The sequence below is a fragment of the Lissotriton helveticus genome, chromosome 10 (assembly GCF_964261635.1).
Source record: "Lissotriton helveticus chromosome 10, aLisHel1.1, whole genome shotgun sequence".
Lineage (NCBI taxonomy): Eukaryota > Metazoa > Chordata > Amphibia > Caudata > Salamandridae > Lissotriton > Lissotriton helveticus.
In genome coordinates this window covers 87,973,457-87,990,310 of record NC_136071.1, presented here as the reverse complement: position 1 = coordinate 87,990,310, position 16,854 = coordinate 87,973,457, and the positions used below count along the sequence as shown (strand labels likewise).

Sequence of the window (16,854 nt, the reverse complement as noted above, 5' to 3'; positions counted from 1 at the left end):
GAGGCCCTATTGGTTAAAGGGTTGTGGGGCACATAATACCTTCGCACCCAGAGAGGAGGCCCTATGGTTAAAGGGCTGTGTGGCACATATTACCTTAACACTCACAGAGGAGGCCCTATTGGTTAAAGGGCTGTAGGGCACATAATACATTGACACTCGCAGAGGAGACCCTATTGGTTAAAGGGCTGTGGGGCACATAATGCCTTAACACTTACAGTGGAGGCCATATTGTATAAAGGACTATGGGGCACATAATACCTTAGCACTCACAGACGAGGCTCTATTGGGTAAAGGGCTGTGGGGCACATAATACCTTAGCACTCAGAGAGGAGGCCCTATTGGGTAAAGGGCTGTGGGGCACATAATACCTTAGCACTCACAGACGAGGCTCTATTGGTTAAAGTGTTGTGGGGCACATAATACCTTAGCACTCACAGACGAGGCTCTATTGGGTAAAGGGCTGTGGGGCACATAATACCTTAGCACCCAGAGAGGAGGCCCTATTGGGTAAAGGGCTGTGGGGCACATAATACCATGGGACCCAGAGAGGAGAGGGTGGTGGTTAAAAGGCTACAGGACATAACGTCACTTGGTACCCAGAGCGGAAAGGCTGGTAGCCCATCAGCACTTAGGACTCCGAGCTGAGAGGTTGTGGTTTGAAGGGTGTGGTCACAACATGCCTTGGCACTAGAGCAGAGAGGCTGGTGCCTGAAGTGTCACAGGGGCAGCATCTCTTTGCACTCGCAGAGGACTACCTGCTGCTCAAAAGGGACAACATTTATTGGCGCTGAGAGGCTGGTGGCTTAGTGCGCAACACCACCTCGTCCCCTAGCAGCCAAAGTAGAGAAGCTGCGGGCTGAAAGCAGAAGGGGCCCACATACCCTCGAACCCAGAGCAGGGAAGCACGTGACTGAAGGTGCATGGGTCCCACATCTCATACTAGCCAGAGCAAAGAAGCTGGTGGCTGAAGGTGCAAGGGGCCCACATCCCACAGCAGCCAGAGCAGAGAAGGCTATGGCTGAAGGTACAAGGGGCCCACATCCCTTGGCACCCCTAGAGGACAGTCTGGTGATGGAGCTGACATGAGGCACAAAACTGCTTTGATTTTGGAGTCCGGGGCAGAACAGCTATTTTCGTTTCTATTTTTAATGACTCTACTGATGCAGAAATGGACTGCTGTCCTAGTCATCTACAGTTTGACATAATTTCTGGCTCTCCAAGGCACTTTCACTAACAACAAATGGGGACTCGAGGGCTTGTTAACGGGGTCCAGCATACGTGCCCTGACAATGCTAAACAATAGAGATATCCTGTTCCCCCAGTCAGACAACGAGATACAGGGAACGGTAGAGGGAAGTCCTCCTTGTCGGAACTAGAGTCCTCACACACCCAGCAAGCTAGGTCATGCTGCATCATATTGACTTGCTCCTCGTCGGGTGGGCGCTGCAATACCCGACGGGCACCCATAAAGGGGCACTTTAGCGGAGATCTTCTGTTCCTGCCGTTTGGTGCATGGGTGTGTGGGCCCTAAAGAACAGTGTAGATGTGGTGCAGGTGAGTGGCGTTAAGGTTGGATAGTCCACATAAACTATTTATTCGGATGGTAATCCACCTTATTAACAACTAACTAAGTGGCTGCTCTATGGTCCAGTGGAACTTAGCTGATCTCATTTTGTGTGGTCGACATGCTTCATGCTTCGTGGTCAATACTGATCCATTGCATTTCATCAGGACCTAGTGTTTAATTGCTATCTACACATGGTGGTGGTGGGCAATGAGGCTCCTGCCTACCGCACTTCTTGGAAGCAAGCACAAAGTCCAGCCAATCCTAGTGGTAACCTAATGAAGGGATAAAACTCGCCCCATACAGTTTTTGGGGGCTCTTAGACACCAGATTCGTGGTGTCCTGTCTGCATTGAGACGTGCGCCGATACACCTCCCGCGTGTACAGACTCCAGCAACCGGTTCCGACAAGGAGGACTTTCTCCACCTTGCCCTGTATCTCGTTGTCTGACTGGGTGAACAGCATATCTCTATTGTTTAGCATCTCCAAGGCACTCTGCCTTTAGTAGGACTCATCTTTGTGTTACATAGCGGGGATCAGGGATGTGCAACAGTGTAGTTTGGGTGACCCAGGAATGTAGCACTATACCATTGTCAACCCTATGTACATCGGTCACCCTTAGACGGCGGCGATGTGTCCTTGTTTTGTCCACTTGCGGTCCAGTTGTCTTGGAATGAAGGAATGTTTTCTTTTTTATTGCCTACTTGCTTGTCTTTTGACTGTGGCAGTGGTACCAAAAGTCATCTTTTAGTTTGATGTCCTGTGATGAACAGATCCTGTGATGGGGCATTCGTGGACGGTGCGTTAATTTTCATTGCTATCCATGTGGCCTTCCTGTCCTTGAATTTTAGACACTCGCCCTTGAATGATCCTTTTTACAGGTCCATTCCCCTGTTTTTTTGGTTCAATTACTCTTGGTTGTCCGAAATACACTTTTTGTACTGATTTCAAGTTTAAGTCTGCACTTAGGTGGGGGAGATGCACTTTCGTTATCTCTTGGTTTTGTTATTATTCAATTGCAGACATTCACTATATTTTCCATCCATGGTTCAACTATCCTTGAATGATGGGGATTTTGCCTTTTGATTTTTTGGGGGTTGTAACAAACGGTATATTAATTTTGCCTTTGTGTAGTTCTGCCGTTAATGGTGGCGAGGTTACACCCTGGTCTCCTTCAATTCACTTTCTCATGAAATGCAGATGTGTTGTACTTTGTTGTCTTCTAGTCGTCTGTTTATCGTTGGTTTTTAGTGTTGGATCCGTGTATTGCCTTCTTGTGGTTGTGTTGATGTTCCACTATTAGTGTCCTGTCCTTTTTTAAATCCATTCCTCCTTCGATCGCAGCAGTTTCGCTTTATTGTACTCTTGTTGTTCAGTGGACATTGGGTTGTGTTGTCTTCTGTTGATGTTTGATCACGGCTGGCAGTGATGCTCTTCCGTATTTTCCTCATGTATTTCGGCCATCTTGGGTTGGGCTGGTTTACCGTTTTAGACAGTCATTCAAAGATGGCAGCAACGTATCACTGTATTGTTCTCATGGTTCGGTTGTCATTGGGTTGCTTCTGTTTGTCTCTGCTTTGTTCTTGTATTTGTTATGTGTCTTTGGAAGCCAGTCCAATATCCACGTGTTCTCTGCATGGTTTGCTACTAACAAATGTACTTTCAGCGTAGCTAGCCCATAATGTTAAAAGAAAATAATATTTGTGTTTTTGACTGTTTGCCTCGGTTTTCTAAAACACTGTAAATAACATAAATCTGTGCTTTTGACATTTGAAGAAGTTCTGAAAAAAAACCTTTAAGTTTACAATGTTGCATATGTTATTCCATTTTATTTTACATGTGTGTGTGTGTGTGTGTGTGTTGCTAACGCAGGGGCTTGGAGGTTCCTTTTCGAAGCACTGACACTTTACAGGAGTATCCGATCCACCGACAGATTGAACAAAACACATGGGCCCTCATTACAAGTGGCATGTAAACATCCCTGTTATTCCTGCCCAAATTTACCATTGTTGGGGGCCATGGTAATTTCAGAGGCCGGTGGGTATACCGGTTACCGGGCCCACTGGTATAAATGGTCCACTCGAAATGTAGGCTTTAGTGCTTGAAGCATAGTGCTGCTGACACCCAACCTGGTTTTCTTAGTCTAGTAATAGATTTTCCCAATAAACAGCTAACAGTGCATAGTTTGCAATTTACCTACCCATTACCTCTATAGGGGTCCCCACCCATACAGCCCTGGGTTCTAGACCATTAGCCCACAGGTTTGGGTTTAGAGGTAATATTTAACAAGAGTGGTGTGCTGGTGCATGAGCAAATAGGTTGTGGCTGTAGGTAATCCTTTTCAAAGACAGATGAGGTTCGTGTATGGTTCTTGGACGCCCTGCCTAGGGCGCAGGACTATTGCCTGAGGTTTTGAGATGGCTAGTCCAGACTTCGGGTACTACCCATTTAACCCAGGCGTTGGCCATCTAGTATCCGGTCCAGTGTTCAATGAATAGCGTCCTTCTCTGCCCAATTTAGTGGTATTTTTTTGTGGAATCCTAAATAAATGGGGTTTCTAGCTGGGGCCATTTTGAGTCATTTCAATTCAGACTCAAACCTCATCAGTAAAGAATACATTAGAAAGGAATGCATTTATTTAAACTGGCACAGCAGGAGACAAAATAGGTGAAAATCAAAGCTGATCTACATACCGCTACATACCATGTACCGTAGTCATGAATGGTTTCTAGAAGCTGGACCACAGCCACGACCCCCTTCCATACTGTGGATACACTCTCCTAGCGCAGCCCTGAGACAATCGCCTTTACCTGTGAGCACCAGTTAGGTTCAGAGCATCCACAGGTGCATAGAAGAGCTGCTCAGCAGAGTTCTGCAAAGCACTGCTTAATTTGAACCAGTGGTTTCCGGTGCTCCGCACCAGCAGTTTATTATCAACACCGGCTCTAATGACAGTCTACCACATGGTGGCGCTGTCTATCAAATTTTGAGATGAGTAGTCGTGTATTATAATTCAAAATACATTACAAATGAATATTATCTGCCACCAATGCCATTCTTCTAGCTTTTGGTGACCTGGAGTAGTCAGTATTGTCACGCTTAACAAGTGTGAAGTGAAATTAGTTATGTTGGTACTGTCATTGGCAGCGCTGGCAGGGACAATGGCTGGTGCAAGTTGCAGGGGCCTCCCAAGAAGGGCCCTGGCACCTTTGACAAATTAAGCACTGCTGCCAAGGGGCCTTATAGATGAAATCTAGCCACACATCTGTCAAGGTGCCATGAAGTTATCTGACAAGTTAGCTGGACTCTGAGCTAGGTAGCATGGGAGGGGTTCCTGTCTCATGAGCATGGGAGGGGTTCCTGTCTCATGTGTGTCAGCCATAGCTGGCCTTTAGCCACATGTCAGTCAGGTGGTCACTATCTCATATTTGCCACCTGCTGCTGGGATCTAGCCACAGAGCTGGCTGAGAGCCCCTGTCCCATGTTTGTCAATTTCAGCTGGGAGCTAGCCACATGGCTAACATGGTATTCCTACGTCATGTGTATCACCTGTCGATGGGAGCTAGCCACACTGCTGCCAAGCACCCCCCTATACGTTTTGTGACCTTTTCAGCTAGTCTTTGCTTTGTAGCCACCAGCACTTTTACAACTAGGGCCCAGTAAGCTCTGATATGTTGACAAAAGGCACTAAAAGCATTGGGCATGAGGGTAGCGCCTGGATACCCTCAAGGGTGACAAATAGCGCTCTACAGATGTATAGATTGATTGGTAGACGGAAGTACTGCAACAAGCACAAACATACAGTTCAAGGGGCCACAGAATATTGCCTTTTGAGTAGATACTTTGCACCCCTTTGGGTTTTTGGAATCTATTGACGCTCTCACTGGCAGAGGGTGAGATCTCAGGATTGGCTCCATGCCAGTCATCTGAGAGATCCTGCCCCTCTGCCATGACTTCTTTACCCTAGCACGAATAATTCTGCCAAAACTGCTGAGACAACCCCCTCCTTTTTGCTATATTAGGAACACTTCTTGGGCGCAGTAGGAATTCGAGGAGTGCTCCCTCCACTTCATGTCCAACACCCCTCATCCCGCCTCCTTACGTACCCGTCATGTCCCATCCTTTCTGATCCAACCTTTAGAGGCTTGACTTCTTTGCAAGAAAGGTGCGAGTGGTCTGAGTTTTAGGCTACCCTAGACTTCTTAATTGATGTGAGTTCTAGGCTACCCTAGACTTCTGAAGTGATGTGAGCTTTAGGCTACCCTAGACTTCTGAAGTGATGTGAGTTCTAGGCTACCCTGGACTTCTGTGCTGCAGGCTGGGATTCACTGAAGCGCGAAGGTGATCGATTAATGGGTTTGAGTGCGAGTGAGCTGCAGAAACCTGGCACAGAAAGGGAGAACTATAACATTTTATCAAAATATCCCATGATCTCCAGCTGTCTGCTGAGCATCAATGGACAGGAAAATCATCTTTGCCTTGTTCCACCATTTCATCCTTCTCCTGAAACTTCGACCCTGTGGGTATCCCATCCCTATACGCCTTGCTGGCCGCCACGTGGGAGGTGTGGAATATGTGTATGGATTCATCGCAACTTCATTGTTGGGTGCATTCGAGAATCCATGAGGTAGGATCAGATGGGGACCCTCTGGGCTTCAGGGACAGCAGCCTGACAGAAGCCAAACTAGAATGGCAAACCTGTCAAATTTCCATGCAGTTTCATTAAGCAGTGACTCCATGATGTTCAACTAGAGGTGGTGGCACAAGCAGACATAGTCATCCTGTGGACTGCACAACCAAACTGAACCGGAAGGGCCGAGCATGCCACGGTTGGTGCGTGTAGAGTTCAGGACATATGTGGAGAAGCAAAGGCACCGGGGATTGATTCATCTGAGCAAACATTATGTAGGACTCTTGTAAACCTTTCAAGGTAGGGGTTGAACAACCCAGATTCCCAGGAGAGGACCCTAAATGCACCCCTGGACAAAAATGTGGTGAGCAACAACACGACACTTGATGGTAAGTGGGGCAAGCTAGCATGGTACCCACAAGGCACCTACCGCATAATTCATAGCCCATAAACCCCAACAGAGGTCTCCATATACCATCTTGAGCTTTAAGCCAATGTTATTCATACACAAACACACACTGAAGCCCTCAACACAAAGCAGTGTGTGCAAACTCCAAGTACCATATTTCATTACCACAATAAATAAATGCACCAAGTAACGTATACATTCATTCAAATACTATAAGGACCCCCATCAAAAAGTCTTCACCCTACAACTACTGAGCAACCTGTACTCATGAGCGAGGGGACCGTAAAACAGGCCATCACCCAACCGTGCACAACCTACACCCCAACTGAAACACAACTCCCCTTACAACACTGAACCCCTTGCCCAGCATGAACCTCACCTTTGGTGGTGTTTTGTTTATTCGTTTTTGTTTCATTAACTGTGTCATGTTGACTGGCATGCTTCTGTTAACATGATTCCGCCTTCCTCCCCTTTACCGCTCCTGCATCCATTTCGCCTGAATGTCTCTATTTCTGATCCCATTTAGTCCCCACCCCCTTTCCCTGCACCCCGTTTTCTGTTAATTTGTCCCTACCCACCACAAGTTTTTTTTTCCCTTTCATAGTGCGGCCGAAACGCTGAGAACTTCGACAAGTTTTTCACCCGCCATCCACCCGTCCTCACTCCACCTGACCAGGAAGTCATCTTCAACATTGACCAATCAGAATTTGATGGATTTTCCTTTGTTAACGCTGAGTATTTCCCAGTGGAAGTCGGAAGCTAGGATGGGGCGCCGGAGCGCTCAAGTTCTGCCGTCTGCCAGGCGCAGCCAACATAGGCGCCGCTTCTCCATGGGCGGGGCTGTGGTGGTGGGCTGCGTTCAAAAATATATATATTTATGTTTTGTTTTTTTAATGGGATGAGTGACCATGTTTCAAAGCCATGTATTTCTGAAACGGCTCAGGGAAGAGGCCTCCTCTTTTGGCAGCAATAGCACCTGAAAGCCAACTATGAGCGCCCTTCACAAGGTCAGTGTTCACTATCGCAAAAAAAAACTTGAACGAAAGGGACTCGGTTTCTTCAGCTTTCTGTCATGAGGTGGACACCGCAGCTTTGTTGAATGGCCCCCATGCAGAATATTGAGTGCCTCACGGCCATGTTTGGGCTTTTTGGAAAACTTAAAGGAGCTAACTCTAGCCAGCAATAACCAAAATTGCCTATGGAGGTGTCAGGCACTCGTTTAGTCCTCAAATTTGCTTGATAGTGTTTAACACCCAATAAACAAAGCCCTTACAAAAAATGCAAACCAGCCTCCTGAACAAAACCAGCTGCCTTCATCGGCAAATTGTACGTGCACCCAGTTAGGCTTTTCAAAATTGATAGCATTCTCCCAGGCCACCGTACACTGTCCCGTGAACCAAATTAGGCATTTTAGGACCCTACACAAGTCTCTCCACTTTGGCATTTAAATCAATTGTAGAGGAGTCTTTTTCGACAACCCCTTTAGTGAAGGTCTGTGTCCAGTTTCTGTTTCCCGTCAGGCGAATTTTGATGATCTCCCCTTGACAGCCAGGAAAAGGATACTTTTTACCATTAAAATATTGCATCTGGATCCTTCAGTTCCAAAGATAACCTGTTGTGTTCAACTCAGCGTTTTAAGTCGTAAGACTCGCATCAAGTGTTGAGTCCATCTCGCTGTAGTAGCCCTCAGCCGTGAGCCACCATGGTGGTATTCCACTGGGACAATCTGTCGCGTGGCTTAGATTCTCAGTTAAGTAGCAACCGACGTCTTGCACTCTTGCTGTGGTTGTATGCAAGAATGCTGAGGCCAAAACGAGATCTATTTCACTAAATGAAGTGGATGTGCATTTAAGGATAGTTAATCCATACTTACCTTGATGATATAGTCTTAGCAGATATTCAATAGCACGTATTCTTGAAAGTCAATATTAGAAACTTGATATTGAGGCAGGTCACCTGCTGATTGCTGAAGTACATGACATTTAAAGGACGATTAAGGCGTGCCTGGTAGCACTACCCTGCTCCCAAGCACAAATGCTTCTCCCACGCCTCCATGGTGTTTACTGCGGAAAGCTCCCCACTCTCGGATAGGGCCACTGGCCTTGAGAGAGCTGGCAGCCATTGTTTGCGTTTGATAAGCAAGTGCCTGTGGCATAAGGGATGAAAGAGGGTTTTCAAGAAGTGAAGGTAATGCCAAAATACACCTGCCCTTGGGTGCTACAGCTGCCCAAGTTTATCCCAGGTGTATGTAGTCTGAAGGGTTCAATAAATCGATAATCAAGGTTAAAGACCTTCAGGCACGTGTATATGTGTGTGTGGGTATTACAGTGCAAACCTAGCAATAGATTATCCAAGTTCTGTACAGAAGTAGAGGGAAGAGGGATTTGGACTTAAGGCTGTAATATGGAGAGGGGAACCGGTGTACTATTGATGGGCATCAAGTTGGGCATTTCTAGGGGTGGAGCGTCTATTTGTTGGTATGCATCTACATTGGCGTTTCCCCAGTTGTTCGATAGTTGGGGGTTCAAGTCTTCCAAAATAGTTTTTACTACATAAATTGACTCATTCTTTGATAGGAAAAGTTTTCTTTTAATCTTTAGGCTGTCTCTTTAGTTGGAAATCTGTCATCTGCACATGTACATAAGACGTCATATATATATTCCAAGTCACAAGGGCCACAAAGTGTGATGCGCTTCGCAAATGTAGACCAGTGCCCCTTGCTCGACTGTCAGATCCTGATAATTTCTCTGAAGCAGTTAAATATAATTCGGGAAAATCAGGGTTGCCTCTCTTTCAACCACATACTGGAAAGATATATTGCCACAGCTCTTATATCAGTGGCCGCCAGGGAAAATAGTAGAGCCACTCTGTCCTACAAACATGGAAATTACGTCATAGAGTTGAACAGTAAAGTTACTACTTCTGTTTGATGTGCAGTGATCCCAGTGGTAATGTCAGGGACAACTATTTTAACATCGTAGGCCCTGATTATGAGTTTGGAATGAAATTATGATAAATAAACAGAGGTATGCACAGGGATCGGGATTCTGGGTCAATCCCAGCAAAATTGTGGGATAAATTAGACGCTTGCATAGACAACTGAGATAAAAACTGTTTCCGTATGCATTTCCCCATTTGAGACACAAATTCAGAATAATTCAAATTCAGCACATTTGATAAATACCTCACCCCGGGGTAAATGTATTTACAACGTTCCGTAAAACCTCACCCTTTATCGAGGCACTCGTAATGAAGGCCTGGTGTGCAACCACACCAAAGCTCACACTACCCCATTGCTGCTTGAGGTCAGACTTGCCAATGAATGTGTCAGAAGTATACTTGGAAATGAAATTTGACCCCGCCCTGGGGACAACTATCATATCCTGGAACATGGTCATGTTGAAACAACAAAAATTAAACTAAGGTCCTGCTCTGGAGACAACCGTCATACCTGTGATCATGATTATGTGCAACAACAAAGTCTTACTCAGAAGACCACCTTAGTCTGATAAACCTTTTTAGTGTTTGGTCTAATAATGAAAAAGTTTCAGAAGTTTAGCATGCTGCATTTGCATGCGTACAAAAGCCAACATATTGGCTTCTCGTGAGATGAATAGCATAGTCTGTGCCCAGCACCAGACAAGAGTCTTCCTTAATGGTAGTGAATTGAACTTCTGGAGAGTTATCTTCAATCCTTCTAGAAGCATAGTTCTATAGGTAACTAAGCCTGACCAGCAGCTGCTATCCAGTACTCACCACCCACAGCCAACAAGGGCACATGACCCGAGAGTCCTCAAGATACACACTCAGTAATCCCCACTTGAGCCTGGACTTTCCGGTGTGCACTGCCAGAAGGAGGAAGTCTTGCACAGGTACACGCTCTGAGAGGCTTTGGCTGTCCTGTTACTGAGATTCTTTTATCCATCTTTTATTTTCTTTTTTTTCTCCTTTTTTGAAAATGCCAAAATGATGAATTTGTTTGTTACATAACAGTATGCTTCGAACATATGTGTCAAATGTTTTATATCCCCTATATAACTTGTCTTAGACGAACAGCAAAGTTTGAAATGGTAGATTTAAGAGTTTAATCCTGTTTAAAAAAATGGAAAAAGAAACAAACTCATCCACCAATCTCTGTCTTGCACACATTCTCCAACATCGTCGTTCTGTTGGGGGGCGTCAGTAGTTTTGGTTAAAAACTTAAAATGGAATAGTAGATGCTGGCCCTCATATTGACGATGTTTGTGATTAACATTTTTTTCTTCAATGCTGTTCTGATATTTTCATTGTTATATTTGTATCGTTATTATATAGTTTTGCTGACTAGTTGTGACGTGCCAAGGTTTATTTTCTTTTTCAGTACCACTGTACAATAAAACCCAAGATAGACTATTTTAAGAAAAGCTGCCTTTTATTTCAAAGTTGTTGGAACCCTATACCTGGTCTGGAGATGCTGATGCCGGAATGTTAGTAGAATGGAGAGGGAGAGGGGCATATCTCTCAAGGGAGGACACATAGGCCCTTTAAATGGGCCTCTGGGCTCTGTCTGCGCCTTGCATGTGAAGAGGAAGTAGGATACTTTTCGTTGGATCCAGTTGAAGGACCTTGGATATCATAGTTCAATAGCTTCTGGAAATTTGTACAGTTCAAAACATATATTATCAGTCATTTTATCGCGTTTGTCAGATTTATTTGAACTTTTTGTGCATGTTTTCAAGATAATATAGAATTTTATTTTTCACAATCCTGCACCTGTTCTAAAACAATTCTGCATATTTTTTTCAAAGAATTCTACGGATTATTCTTGAAAGTTCACCCTACCTTAAAACATTTGTGTATAGGTCTAAAAAAGGTACCCACATTTTAGTAAGAACTGCAAATATTTTAAAATAATCCTGCACATTTTTTAAGAAGAGTTTTCCCCCAAAAATTGAAATTTAAAGCATTTGCTTGGAGAATTCTACATAATTCCCACAAAAATGATAATTAAGAGAATATCAGTCACGGTGGACCTCCATTTTGGTTCATACCATTCTGTTCTTTCCAGTGTGGAAGTCATAAACAAATGCATGAGGGGTTAAATCTGTGCAGTGAAATACTTTTTGTGAGTAGGGGCCTAAGAGGGACAGTAAACAGTGATGGTGATTTCTCCAGATTGTTAGATTGTACAGTAGTAATGTCATAATATAAAACTTTAAATTTGCTCTGCAGTAATACATGTTCTAATGTAATTTTAATAGTATATATGAGCCAAATAACTTGGTTATTGGGCAATATTATATTTTCCGAGGGATGGGAAGGGTGTGGTGTGGTGTGTGTGTGCATATGTGTTAGTGTGTGCATGTGTGTTCAGGTCAAGTTAATGTTGATGGAGTTTCCATACTGGCGGTGTAACAGAAAATATACACACATGGTAAATTTAGCAGGTAAGATCCTGTCTTAACTGTTAACTTCTGCTCTACAATAATGTGTGAAAGGTGGAAATGAGACTGATTATTTGAATGAGTGTGTATGATTATGACACTAGGTAACTTCAATGATACGGAATTTCAATTGCAATTGTGCAATATTACAGTATGTTTAAACATATTGGTATTTTTCTGACTTTGAGGGGATGTTTCATAGGATTGTGGTTATGGTTGTCCTATGTTATTACGCCTTACATTTCATTGTCTAAGAGTACATGGAATAAAGTAGGTTGGTATCATTCACTTTTACATTTGTTTGTCAAGTAACATTACGTTCCATCCCTAAGCATTAAAAGCAATTGATTTAATTAGTGATATTAATAATATGTATAGTATTATGAATTAAGCTTATCATTGTTAAAAATCTATGGAGAGTTTGAAGTTTAGGTAGATTATTAACTGCTTAACTTGCCTTATTTTTAAGTTTTGTGTTGACACCCCATCAATGGTACTTCTCCATTAATTATTCATTTTTTATTTCTTTACAACTGTTTTAATTGTGAAGAGTTATATGGAGTAATACAGTTGTTAATTTAACATTTTGGTTTAATGGAAAAATGATTTCTAACTTTAAATTATTTTAATCACTTAGGCACCTACAGGTAAAATGGAAGGTCAGATCTTATGACCTCCTACGAACCTGGTCGTGACCAGTGTGGTCTCAGTAATGATGGTACTGTTTTAACTACCTAGATGGATAATGTGGTCACTTTATCCATCTAGGTAGTTATTTGTTAAAACTACCATTGCTGCTCTTTTAACATTGGTGGAGCGAGCAGAACACAGAAAAAAAATTCATATTTGCTACCTCACCCAATTTTATTTCTATCTTCACTGTTATACACCCTTTGTTTCACAAGCACTGCAAATCAGTCACACATTTATTTACAAAACAGTACCATCATTACTGAGACCACACTGATCACGACCAGGTTTGTAGGAGGTCATAAGATCTGACCTTCCATTTTACCTGTAGGTGCCTGAGTGATTGGTCAAACGAGGAATCCCAAATGATGAAGGGCGGTTCCGTGTGGTGACTGATGGGTATCCTTTTTGATCACATCGAGATGAGGGTACCTTCCAGCAATTTCTTGCTCTATGTTTAGTTGTAGGTAGGATGTTACAGGTAGAACAGGTTTAATGTGTCACACATAGACTCTCACTCCTAGACCCATTGACACTTTTGTGTTCTACATTTCATTTAAGGGAACGTGTCTTTGCCTGGTCTTTAAATTCCCTTGGGCCCCCCCCCTAATTTTTTGTTATTATTATTCTTAGCCAACTCTACAGTATAATCTGTGGCTTGCGTTTCTCTTATAAAATTGTTAAAGTGGGCTCAGAAGCCCAGTGTGCAAAGTGCTGTTGGCCACAAAGCCACGTCTGGCTAAAGGCATGCCACATGACGTGGCACCACTTGGCAGCAATACAACATGGATAGCACTAAGGAACTCAACCCTTTCTTCTCCCTCCTCTGTGACCCTCTAGTGGGTGAAGGGATAAATGACAAGCCAACTCAAGCAGACACTTATAAACTCCAAAACAATAATGTACCTGCACACAGTTGCCCTTTAACATTATACTGATTCATTTTTACATGTTTCTTTTCATTTTTGTGTTTAATCTATGAGAGAAATTCCGGACCAGATTACTGGGAACTGAGATTCAGCCGATATTCATCAATTGTATTTGGTTGATGTGTTTGTGCACATGCATGCCGATCAACAAATCAAGGGAAATCAGCAGGAGACTTAGTAATGGCTCTTAAGAAATTGACACAGAGGCACCATAATTGTGAGGATAGACCTTCATAGGGTTGCAAACTAAAATGCTACCCATTGGGTCCAGGGCTCACTGTGCCACTGGATTCAGGCTAGCCTGCCTGATGAGGGGTGATGCCCCGAAACCGGTCCCAGGATGCTTGTTTCCGGTCCAGAGAGGACCTGGCTTGGCAGTTTGGGCTGGACTGTTCCCATGATGCACGGGGTCAAGACTGATTTGCATATGTTGGGTCTAAACTGGGGTAGCATGGGGAGCAAAAAAACGCTGGATTTAACACAGATCTCTTGACTGGGGGTGAATGTTTGATTTGATCTGCATTCCGTCCATCATCTGTGTGTCTTTTGCTTTTTCACTTCAAGATAATAACCTACCCACCTTAGTGAGAACACCAAACGTGTTATGTTGTCTACCAGAGAGTCACCATTTCCATTTTCACTTCCTACATCTCTGATAACACCGGTTCTACAAAAACAACACCCTGTCCTCCAAGTGTTGTTGGGTGTGGCCAGAACTGGACAGGTTGGAGTGTTCTTCTAGAGCTATTTGAAGCTCCACTTGATGTTACATAGGTGCATTTACAAGTGAATTCAAGTGGTGCATAAGTAATCTGGGTAATTCACGCAAATCGGCTTTACGGAATGACGCCAGTGTGAAATTGTGCACAATTTTCTGCTGCAGGGGACTACTTCTAGCGGAGAATGCCATGCGGGGGACATGTTTAAGTAAAAAATGTGTCACAAAAGACAAAATCTCCTCTTTGCTGTGTACCAGGTTTGCGCTTGCATTCAATTTCGATTCACGATACCCCATAGCGTACATCTCATAGTTTAGGCTTACTTTTCAATGCATCTTCCTGGTATTTCATGTAATTTCAAACATAAATTACACAATTTCACACTGCGAATGACGTTAGTGACACTAGTGCACCAACAGAAGAAACCCCAGAGATATCCTTCCGCCCCACTTGATATAGGGTTGTTTTGCCTCCCAAGCAGAGAAGATCTGTAAATTTACCCTCCCGCCAGGAGAGTGGTTCTGGGAATTTAGGTGTTCTATGTTTCAGCATGAGTTTTATCCCGGGTCCTAAACATGTGCTGACAAGAAGTTTGCCAGCTGGACCACCATGAGGCCATCGGAACTGAACTACCTTAGGATCATTCGACAAATTGAAAATCACAAGAAGGTGAGTGATATCATTTTATGTAGCACAAAGGTTGACATTGAACACTTAAGAAACTCTGAGGATGGAGAAATTGAACATTATCACACATCAAGCAGTTCTAGGTCATCAAAGGGCAAGGGGATGTGAGTGAACAATATTGGTATAGTATATTTCAATGGACAAAGCAGAAAAACAGACACTAGACTGGAGCTGAAAATGTATGTTAACTGTAGGGGTAAAGTTAGCTGTTTGCCATCTAAGAGATTGTGATGAGGCAGCGATGAACAAGCGATCATGTTGTACACTTCAAAAGTCATTACCGAACAACAGGGGGATCACAAAGAGATGGGGAATCAACAGTATTGTTGTTATGGTGCTGTTGAAGGATCAGCTTGGAACAATCATAAGAAACGTGTTGTATTGGAGCAGAAAGCGGAGACAGAAGCAAAAGGTGGAAGGGTTACATACCATGTCCATCTTGTCTGAATTGGAGTTTTCGCAGTTAAAAAAGACAAGCGAAATGAAATAAAATAAATTTGTACTTGTAAAGCGCACTTATACCCCAACCGGCGTTTCCTGGCGCTGTACGCATACTGCTGTGGAACCCTTCCGGGCTTTTCCCTGTAAAATGTCCACTCCTGGGCACCCCCAAGGTGAAGCCAGGCCTCCTAGCACTGTTGGGGCCGTTGTGGAGATTAAGCAAGCTATTGCCCAGAGTTGCAGAGTGGGACCCATGATTAGAATAGGCACCGAGGCGAGAATGATCAGGTCCGAGGAAATTGAGCCCAAGACCCGCCGAGGTGGGAATTGAACCCTGGTCCCGGGCCAGACCTCTGCATCAGGGTCTGCCGCTCTAACCATTGAGCCACACTTCTCCACAAGTGTTCCTCTGCCTTTTGCACAGCATAGCATAGCCCAGAGATCATTCGCCCAGGAGCTGATGACGATCTGATGCCTCAATCAGTGTTTCTGGCCAGATAACAATACTCAGGTTGGGTATGCTTAGGGATGTTGGGGCCAGATCGTCTTCAAGCAGTGCACCCTGAAAAACCCCTACAAAATTAGTGGAAGTTAGTAAAATACTAAACATACCACACGATGCATAGGCAAAATCAGACGTGGATTTGACATTTATCCCATCGGGTTTTTCCCCCAAGGGGCTGGAGAATTTGGAGGCCGCTGCTTTGGTCATTTTTACTATCTCCAGCTCTTGGAGGTTAATGACAGCAGCACAGAGAGGGCTTCAGGAGAGAGAGAGAGAGGCCACAGAGAGCAAAAGAGAGAGAATGGGTGGATGGAAAGAGGGAGAGCTAGAGAGAGGGGATGAATCGAGCGAGGCTGGTTAGAACATTTTTGCCAGGGGTGCATTGGAGTCCCAGTTCCACCCTGGCAAGGACTCCTGGCTTTTGAGAAGTTGCCTTAAATCTGTCTAGCGCGGGAGCTGTGTCTTGGAGACTCTCAACCTCCAAACAATTTAACCCAGTCCTGAGCCTGATTAACTTGTGTGACTTCAACAAAAATGCAAAGCACAATCTTTATATGTAAAGCTCATTAGCAGATCACTACCAATGGATTTGAACATGCACCGAACATACTCCGGGCCTGATTTAGAGTTTGGCGGACATGTTTCTCCATCACACATTCGACAGATATCCTATCTGCTTTTTTACAAACATATTATATCCTACGGCACTTGTAATAAGGCGGGTGGGTTATCCGGTATGTATGTTACGGTTTAATTTATCCACCAAACACTAAATCAGTCGTCCCATCTTCTCACCGACACCTTCTAAATATCAGTAGTTTAACACCATCATTTCTTGTTAATAACACCATCACCCC

The 16,854-nt window shown here is 44.0% G+C and overlaps 1 protein-coding gene across 2 annotated transcripts in view; it reads left to right on the top strand.

The window, feature by feature from the left end:
• Positions 1-16,854, top strand: part of PRKCB (protein kinase C beta) — a 1,135,405-nt gene that overhangs the window by 954,546 nt on the left and 164,005 nt on the right. The window contains exon 17 of one of the 2 annotated variants that reach the window (XM_078664820.1): positions 7,208-11,006. The exons of the other annotated variant lie outside the window; for it this stretch is intronic. Within the exon in view, the coding sequence (XP_078520946.1) occupies positions 7,208-7,366 (159 nt within the window). The 3' untranslated portion in view covers positions 7,367-11,006. Of the gene's footprint in view, positions 1-7,207; positions 11,007-16,854 lie in introns of those variants that run through there. 2 annotated transcript variants of the gene reach the window in all.